The 9,273-nt window shown below is 41.9% G+C and overlaps 1 protein-coding gene across 2 annotated transcripts; it reads left to right on the top strand.

Moving 5' to 3' along the window:
- The first annotated feature begins 2,393 nt into the window (after positions 1–2,393).
- asphd2 (aspartate beta-hydroxylase domain containing 2) lies at positions 2,394–8,827 on the top strand. 2 transcript variants are annotated; one of them, XM_063490142.1, is made up of 4 exons: positions 2,394–2,698; positions 3,822–5,038; positions 5,494–5,607; positions 5,775–8,827. In XM_063490142.1, the coding sequence occupies exons 2-4, from the start codon at positions 4,174–4,176 to the stop codon at positions 5,903–5,905; spliced, it is 1,110 nt and encodes a 369-aa protein (XP_063346212.1). In that variant the 5' UTR covers positions 2,394–2,698; positions 3,822–4,173; the 3' UTR covers positions 5,906–8,827. The 2 variants fall into 2 exon arrangements, with proteins under 2 accessions (XP_063346212.1, XP_063346213.1); XM_063490143.1 differs by having other exon boundaries at positions 2,394–2,694.
- The last annotated feature ends 446 nt before the right edge of the window (positions 8,828–9,273 follow it).

The raw sequence follows: 9,273 nt of genomic DNA on the forward strand, positions 1-9,273 counted from the left end.
GCGATGTCACTGCTGAGGATTTTTGGACACAGGAGGAGTGTGTACACAGATCCTTATTCACTTAGCTGCTGTCTACAGTTTTAATGTCTCCATCAGAATAAGCACTTCTAATTGTACTGTGCTCATGTTTTATTCTGTGTTTTATTTATTATATGTCCTGTTCTAATAAACTTAAATTTCAGGAACACCTTCTTTAGATCTGTTCAGTTTTATTCATATAGCACCACTTAACAATCAACAGTTCTTGTCTCAAAGCACATTATATTGTAAGGTAAAGAATCTACAGTGTTAATCTAGGACAAATGTTCACTTCGATTCATTCATGACGATAATGCAATTCTGTAATCAAAGGTGGGTTTTTGTACGTAACTGACTACATATGTATACTGTATCATGAGTGGACAGACATGGATGTAAACCACAAATTAACTGTTTAGCTGAGTCAAAACAACCATAGCAGTGATTCTAGATTAAAAGTACTCTGGATATTGTTAAATATGCAAATACGGTTAGGTCCATAAATATTTAGACAGAAGCAACTTTTTACTAATTTTGGTTCTGTAGATTACCATAATGAATTTAAAATAAAAAACTTAGGTGCAGTTTAGTGGAGATTTTCAGCTTTAATTCAGTGGGTTAAACAAAAGATTGCATAAAAATGTGAGTATTTTTAACACGAGTCCTTCATTTTAGGGACCAAAAAGTAATTAAATAAGTGAAAATAAAATGTTAATTTCTAATACTTGGTTGAAACCCCTTTGCGGGCAATGACACCCTGAAGACTTTACTGCAGCAGCTTTCAGTTTCAGTTTGTTTGTGGGCCTTTCTGTCTGAAGTTTAGTCTTCAACAAGTGAAATGCATGCTCAGTTGGGTTAAGATCAGGTTGGCCATTCAAGAATATTCACCTTCTTTGCTTTAATAAACTGTTGGGCTGCTTTGGCTGTATGTTTTGCATCATTGTCCATCTGTATTATGAAACGCCGCCCAATCAGTTTGATTGCATTTAACTGGATTTGAGCACACAGTATGCATCCCAGTCTCTTTGTGGTGCTGAGTTCACTAGTTTTTTTCTTTATTTCATAGGATGGACCAAACTATAGATTTTGCCACTCCTAATATTGTAGCAATTTCTTGAATGGATTTATTTCTGTTTTCGCAGCTTAAGTATGGCTTGTTTCACCTGCATTGAGCGCACCTTTGACTGCATGTTGTCTGTTCACAGCACAATCTTCCAAATGCAAGCACCAAACCTTAAATCAACTCCAAGCCTTTTATCTGCTTAACTGACAATGACATAATGAAGTGATGCCCGTGAAATAGCCTTTGAGCCAATTGTCCAAATACCTTTGGTCCCTTAAAAAAGACATATGTTTCAGTAAACAGGTTAAAAAAAACTAAACTAAACTTGTGTCAGTGTCCAAATATATATATGGGCCTAACTGTACTGTTTTTTGTTTTTTTCTTTTTGTCAGTGTTTGTCAGATGTCCTGTTTAAAGAAAACACTTTGGAACCACTTGAATGCAAGTATATATATACACATTTACATAAGCGACAAAGTGACTTCAAAGAAAACAAAAATGCTCAAATTTGAAAGATTGTGGCTTATTTTGTTCATGTTATTGACTGTTTAGTAATTTTATGACGAGATGGATGCTGTCATTATATTTTAGTATAGTTTTTGAGTTGGATCCTTCCAGGAAAGGTTGTTTGATGTGCACTGTCATAAACTATAACCAGCAAACTATTGCTTTATGACTGCTGTGGGTGAAATCTAGGCAAGTTGCAATGCATTTGGGGAAATGATGTCTCCAGAAATGTTTAACAGCAGTCGATGGGCGAGCCATGAGACATGCGGAAGAGCTCCATCAAGTAAAATAATCAAGAGACCAAAATAAGAGGGAAGGCAATTTTTCTTTCAAAGTAATATAACTGACTACAGTAAATCTAAAAACATTTGTTAATGGTGTTCCCATATATTACTTTTATTGTCAAGGTAATTTATTACTTTTTTCGGAATTATTACTTTTCTTAACATTGTGAGGAAAATGCCAAGACCCTAAATTAATTTATTGAAATCTTACATAGTTAACACAATTTTATGCACAAAGGTTAGTGTGTGGTTAATGAGGAAGCTCTTATAATAATAATAATAATAATAATAATAATAATAATAATAATAATAATAATAATAATAATAATAATAATAATAAAAATAATGTTGTTGTTGTTGTTGTTGTCTTTGTTGTTGTTGTTGTTGTTGTTGTTTAGGGACAGTTTTACAGCAGAATCTACGACTAAAAGTCTGCCCTCTTCCACTTACAATTTAGACTTTTATTTTGAAAGTCATAACCGGAAATAGTGAATATTCCTTTCCTTTCTGTGTTGGGTGGCTTCCCTGGTGGAGCTTTTAGTATTTACATCAATATAATCTGAAGCCTGTCGTCCGCTGCTGTCCTCCACAGACAGCCAGACAAAGATTCCGACCGTCGGTAGAACAGCTTCTCATTTCTGTTTCTTTCTTATTTTCTGTTGTTGGTTCCAGTCACGACTTCTTTTGTGCATTTTGGAGCTGTTTCCTGTGATGTTGGCGAGTGATATCCGTCTGCCGTGTGCACTGCAGTGGTGCGCAGCTTCGCCTGGAGAAACACCTGTGCGCCGGTCTCTTCTACATGCCCACAGTCATGAATGTTGAGTAGGTATGAATCTGAAACCCGCCTCAGACACTCAGGTAGAGGGGAGGAAACCTTAGTTCTGCTTGTTTACCGAGCCTTGTGGAACGCTACAGCTCATCAATATTTTGGGCATCAGTTTGTAGACAGCTCGATCCCAGTGGCAGCATCCGTGAGTGCTCGGATTACATTCAAACAGTGGAGTGTTTGGAAGAATGAGCGTTTTATATCGCTCTCCTCGGCAGGGTTTGGTGGTCAGTGTGTCCTAAAAGCAGCGAGTGTTTGTCTGTGTGCGTGTGTGTAGGGGGGGTGTGGGGGCGTCTTGATGGTGTCAGACAGGATGTAGGGGAGGATCTGTTGGAGCAGGATTACCCGACCATTTTTGGTGAGAGCGCAGACTGGAGTTCTGATCACAGTTGACGCATTGCACTCCTCGCATTCTGGCTACCGGTCCCATTATCATTATATAATCATACTCATGTAATCCAGCCTTTTTATTATTGTTATATACTCAGCATACGATTCCACAGACTAGAACCCGCTCCCCCTTCTCCTTCCTCCCCCCGAGGATCCATTTATGCAGCTCCTGCTGAGCAACCTATGAATGCCAAATTATAAATGTGGGTGGGTATCAGCGACTGTTTATGTTTATATAATTCACTCTTCCGAGCGCGTGCGTGTGTATGTGTGCATGCGCAAAGATACAAAAGGGGAGAAATTTGAATTAAATGCAGTGATGCACCCATGACTCATGATTTTATAGAGAGGAGAACAGGGGTGTGTGGGTGTGTGTGTAAGGCTGAATTCAAAATTGTGTTCACTGTGTGTGTGTGTGTGTGTGTGTGTGTGTGTGTGTGTGTGTGTGTGTGTGTGTGTGCGTGTGTGTGTGCGCATGGGGTGCAGTCAACAATGTGTGGGTGACTTCCAGCAGCTGTGTTTAACATGTGGTGGATCCAGGATGGTAAGTTTTTGTCAGACTCTTAGGAGCCAGGTGTGTCTCACACAGATACAAAGCAAGGTGTAACGAGTCCCACGTCACACCGTAAACAGAGTTTGGCGCACTGATGGCACCATCCTCCTGCTGTGAATTCTATACCCTCCTGTCTTCTCACGGCCCCCCTTTTCTCTCCCTTCTGTCTTTGTTTTCCAGAGAACTGATAACCCTAAGGCGTGGTGTCTGTCTGCATTTGTCTGAAAGAGCAGGAGAGGCAGCAGCAGAAATATCACACGGCCAGACATCATGCAACGAGAAACCTTCACTCGCTGCAAAGTGCTGAAATGTTGGGCCTGAAGAGCGAGCGTGTCAGATTGAATCAGCAGACTGTTTCCATCATGGAGGGGCGATAAGAGCTGCTTGACACTAGACCCGTGGCCCTGCGTGTGAGTGTGTCTGTGGTTTACGGCCACCTTTCAATCACAATCAAGAAAAGACACATTCACTGATCCTTCCCCGTCATCATTTTGCGTTTCCTACCGATTCAGCAACCCAGAAACGAGCCAGAATGGAGTGGTCACTTGAGAGTGTGAGGGAGATGGTGGCTGGAGGGATGCAGTCTATAAGGGAGTGTGAGATCTGTGCTTTTGCCATAGCCATGTGTGTGCTGCTGCTGTTTATGTGGTACTGTTATCGCGTGGGCCGGGAGCATGGCTCTAGCCCTCTGCGCGGGAGGTATCTAGCCGGCACGGGACGGATTGGAGGTGTGGTGGGGGGCTTCATGAGTTCAGACTGTCGTAACAGGGGAAAGGGAAAGCACGGATCCATGCTGGAGGAGCAGAACGGCTTTGCTTTCTGTCAGTCGTCAGAGTGCTTCCGCTGCGCCAGCGCTGGAGAGAGCCTGAACCAGAGGCTCTATCACAGCCTGCAGGAATACGCCAAGCGCTACACCTGGTCAGGGATGGGCAGGGTGCACAAAGGAGTCCGTGATCAAGGCCGGTACCTTAACAGCCGACCGACCATCCAGCGGCCAGAGGTCTTCTTCCTGCCCGACCTGCCATCAGCGCCTTTCTTCTCCAGGGAAGTGCAGAGACATGACGTGGAGCTGCTTGAGCAGAGCTTCCCTGCACTCCTGGCTGAGTTCGAGAGCATCTACCACCAGCCTCCGGGTCGCAGCGGCTCCTCCCTCCCGCCGGGGTGGAAGGCCAACAATACTCCTCGTGGGCAGTGGTGGACCTACTACCTGGTCAACCAAGGCACCCCTCTGGTTCTAAATGTCAGGAGATGTCCCCGAGCATGGAGGGTGCTGGGCCAGCTGCGCACCTTCATCTCCAACAATGTGTTTGGGAACGCCTGCTTCTCCGTACTGACGCCCGGGGCGCTCATCACCGAGCATTACGGCCCGACAAATGTCAGGCTCCGATGCCACCTGGGTAAGAGAGTTCACTGAACTGGAACTAATGAGTCTCAGTGTGAATTTTAAGCCAACGCAACAGCAGATGATTTCAGTGTATTTATAAGGAGCAACACAGAGAATCAGCTGCTCTTGAAAACCTGAATTCTCTTGAGTCATGGAGGCAAATGGCTAAAATGTTGTGTTATGCTAGAAAATGTTTTCATGCAGCTGAGCTTTGATTCCCTTTCCATCTGTACCCTGTGAGATGGCTCTAAATAGTCATGTTTATTGTTACGTATGCAGTCATTTTAGTGAGAGCATTTAGAGCAGCGTGCTGTAATGACACAGGGCCCTTTATGACCTGTACATTAGGCCACCTGAGCAGTAGAATCCAAACAAAACAAATGTTTTAAGTGCATATATTTTTGAACTATTGTAACGACACATTGGCTCGTTTATTACTTTGTTGGTTTTTTGTCTTTTTACCGACAGGTCTCAGAGTGCCCCCTCCCTGTGAACTTGTGGTTGGTGGAGAGCCGCAGTGCTGGTCTGAGGGCAGCTGTTTGCTTTTCGACGACTCCTTCCTTCACAGGGCTTTCCATGAGGGTAAGAAGGCATTAAAATTGAATCTTGGCTTAGGCTGTGTCATTTTATTTATTCTAAAAGAGGATTGGCCTAATTCAATCCAGCAGCTAAGGTAGATGCAGAGCCTTTTAATGCGAGTCTGTTATAGATTTAAGGTCACAACATCGATTTTGTTTTTATGCACGCAGGGAGCCAGGAGGACGGCCCCAGGGTGGTTTTCATGGTGGACCTGTGGCACCCCAACGTGGCCGCCGCTGAGAGACAGGCTTTGGACTACATTTTTACACCGGGCCGTTTAGAGGACAGAGAGGGGAAATAGGTGTGAGTGAGAAGCCGTGTGTCTAAGTGAGACACAGATGGCATTTAGGGAGGTGTGTGTAGTATGAGAAGCAGCCCTTTTTTTTCTTCTTCTTTTTTTTCCTGCCTCCAGACCAGCTCTCACATTCACTGTGTACATATTCTCCAGCTCATACAGTCTTGCTCTTAACTCCTCTTAGCAGATGACCAAACATTGGGCCTCTTTTATCAAACACTTTTTCTCTGTCTAATTGTATAAAATGCAGCCATATTTAAAAGTTTTTTTTAAATAGAGGTTAGTAGGTGCACGCAGCCATTTTTATTAATGTGTAATAACACCATAGCAGGGACCTTTTGGCTCATTTCTTGCTGTTGTTTTGCTTTATTTTGAATCACTGAATGTTTATTTGAGTACAGATGAATGACGTCACCGAACAGCAAAAATTTGGGGATTTTATCTTCTACTTGCGTCACATTTATTTTAGTTTCTGCTTTTAAAAATTCCAGCAGTATGCTAATGTGGGGCAAAGTCTCTTTGCGAGCCAAGTAATAACGCGTCACTCTGTCGCGAAAGTCTTTCACAGCACACGTCGGTCCATAAGTCAGTCTGACCTGTTATGTCCCAAAGAAGTGAAGTCATTCTGCATGAATTAAAGACCCCTCACTTCCTTCGAGGCCTTAAGAAAGGCAAATGGTGACAGCTAACATCTGTTAACTCATTTTTAACTTCATAATATTTTTCTGTAACACCGCTAGAGTGGCATTGCTGAACACATCCTTTATTTGTCTTTTACGATTCACGCTCCGTCTGTTTGAAGCAAGCCATTTTTAAGAGCCACAGTTCTGTCTGTGCCTAAGGTGACCAAATAAGGAAAACCTTGTCAAGATGATGTCAGTCGAGCAAAATAGTACAAAAAACTTTTGGGAGCAAAGCATTTAGAGCCGTGTGAATGCTGAACCTCTGCCCTAAACTGATTACTTTTCCATAACTTTGCCTCATTATTTAAACCTTTGACTGTGTTTATTTTGGCAATACCAGTTTTTTATATATAGTGTAGTGTACACTCACTGTCCAGTTTATTAGGTACACCTATTCATTTGCTCATGAACCCAGATCATATTAGCCACTCACATGGCATAAGCCCATCTAGACACAATCGAGGCAGCCTCTGTGTGTTCAAACTGAGCTTCAGAATGGAAAGAAAGGTGATTTAATAAATTGAAAGTGTCATGTTTGTTGTGTGCCAGAAAGGCTAGTGTGAGGATTTTAGAAACTTTAGATTCACTGTACTCAAATGACCTCCACATTCACCAGAGCTCAATCCAAAAAAAACACCTCTGGGATGTAGAGAAACAAGAGAGTAGTGTCAATGACGTGCCAATCTGCAGCAACAGTGTGATGCTATCATGTCAATATGGACCAAATTCTCTGAGAGCACCTTGTTGAATCTGTGCTACAAAGAAAGGCAAAAGGGGGATCCGACCTGATGAATCTAATAAAGGGGGTATGTTTCAGAAAAGCTTAAAGTTCTGCTGGGGGAGATTTGATAATTCAGCTTTTTATCATTCAACCATATTCCCAGCTCAGCTGTCAGAGGGTTTCATTTATAGTAACATATAGGACACACTTTTTCCTTTTTATTGAATGTTAACATATTGTTATTGATTGTAATAATTTATATGAAACCGCCACATGGTTAGTGATCAGGTAAAGGTGAAGAAAAGGCTCCGGTGTTTGTTGGCGTACTGTGCAAACTGTTGTGATACGCACATAAAGACAGATTCACCCATTTGTGCAAAACGATTTAATAAGCAGTGCAGGATCCTTCTGGAAATCTAATTTGGAGCTGGGTGCCGTGTTGGATTTCTGTAGTATTCCGACCCAACTGGCAGCCGTTACGTAGATACGGAAATAGAAATGGATCGCAGATAGAGCTGTAACACTGTTAGAGCAGCTACAGAGGAATGTTGTCTTTGCTTGTCAGCAGTAAGGCGAACAGATACATCCATGTGTGGTTTGCTAACTGAGGTCCAATGCCGATCATGACGTGAATGTTTACAGATGCAGCTAATGTCTCTGTCCCAGCTCCTGCCGGTGTGCTAGTCAGTCGTGCTCCCCTTTGGAAACATCCCCCCGCTTTCACAAGACATGGTTAGGCAAGCACATTTTTAGAAACGAGTGTGTGAGTCGACCCGTGCCGTACCACTGGAGATGAAGTGTTTTTGGTAAATTTACTAAACTCTTGTAATTTGGTTGCATTTGATATGAGGTTTGTATTTCTGTAAATAAGGTTGAGGTAAAAAACAAAAGCAAAAAAAATTGAATGGTCTCAGATGTTTGTTCTTTTTTAAACAATTGTCTTCGATGCTTCAAACTTTTGTGTTGTCCTGATTTCTAGCTAAAGTGATTGCATTTCATTGTCCACTTCAAAGAGCCATCCATGAGGTCATTTTGATAGATTAAATTAGTATATTCTGTAAAATGTTTATGAAGTACTAGCTCTGATGTTCTGTGATGGGTTTATATTCCCCTTTTCTTTCAATCACTGTAATTTTGCAGCACTGTATCTATTCTCAAGGCCACAGTCTTAACTCTTTAACAGCACTTGATGGATATATGTGCACAGTCTAAAAGCTAGTGAAAACGAGTCTTCAGCAGCTTTACTAGTCCACTGCAATTCAAGGTACCCATCAGTTCTAATGTTTACAAAGGCGTGATCATTTCCGAGCTGTTGAGGCATCGGATGACGCTGACGCTCAGCTGTCAGTGATTGGGTTCGAATCATGAGTGCTGTTAATCCATCTTAGAGAATGAAAACTGTCATTCCTAAAGCTTTCTACATGATGATGGGGCAACTGTTTTGTTTACATTTGGACTGAAGATTTGTTCTTTGACACCTTCTTGTGTGAATTTTGAACAGTATTTCTGTACATTTAATAAATGGTCGAGTATCTTATTTAACCAGCTGGTGTCTGAATTCTTACTTGCACGCAGGAGTTACAGATGTGAGTCGGAAGTAGGCTTCAATTTGCTAGAGAAAACATGTGTGAAGGATAAAGTCTTATGGTTACTTACACTTACTTGAACAACATAAAGCCAGAGTTTGTCCCGTTTTCATTGAGATGCAGTTTATACTTTTGGCACAAGGAGGCATACCAGTGCAACAATGTTGTCACTGCTCCGGTTTCTGCTTATGACAGTTATTTCCTTTCAAACTTGTTACTTGTATATGATGTCAAGTCAGAAACAATGTGCCACAATGCCAAAATGTCAAATGAAAAAAATAAGCAAAGTGTGTCTCCTATACAGTGTTGTCCAAAAGTCTTGAGCCATCTCTCATGTCTATATTTTGTTTCTAAGCAGCCAAACTTTCATGTAATTTTTAAATT

The sequence above is a fragment of the Pelmatolapia mariae genome, linkage group LG12 (assembly GCF_036321145.2).
Source record: "Pelmatolapia mariae isolate MD_Pm_ZW linkage group LG12, Pm_UMD_F_2, whole genome shotgun sequence".
Classification (NCBI taxonomy): Eukaryota; Metazoa; Chordata; class Actinopteri; order Cichliformes; family Cichlidae; genus Pelmatolapia; species Pelmatolapia mariae.

Excerpts from the sequence above, each read along its gene's own strand:
- asphd2 (XM_063490142.1), top strand. The coding sequence starts at position 4,174 with ATGGAGTGGTCACTTGAGAGTGTGAGGGAGATGGTGGCTGGAGGGATG. Across the intron at positions 5,039-5,493 it reads CAGGCTCCGATGCCACCTGG|GTCTCAGAGTGCCCCCTCCC; the intron begins GTAAGAGAGTTC and ends TTTTACCGACAG. Across the intron at positions 5,608-5,774 it reads TCACAGGGCTTTCCATGAGG|GGAGCCAGGAGGACGGCCCC; the intron begins GTAAGAAGGCAT and ends TTATGCACGCAG.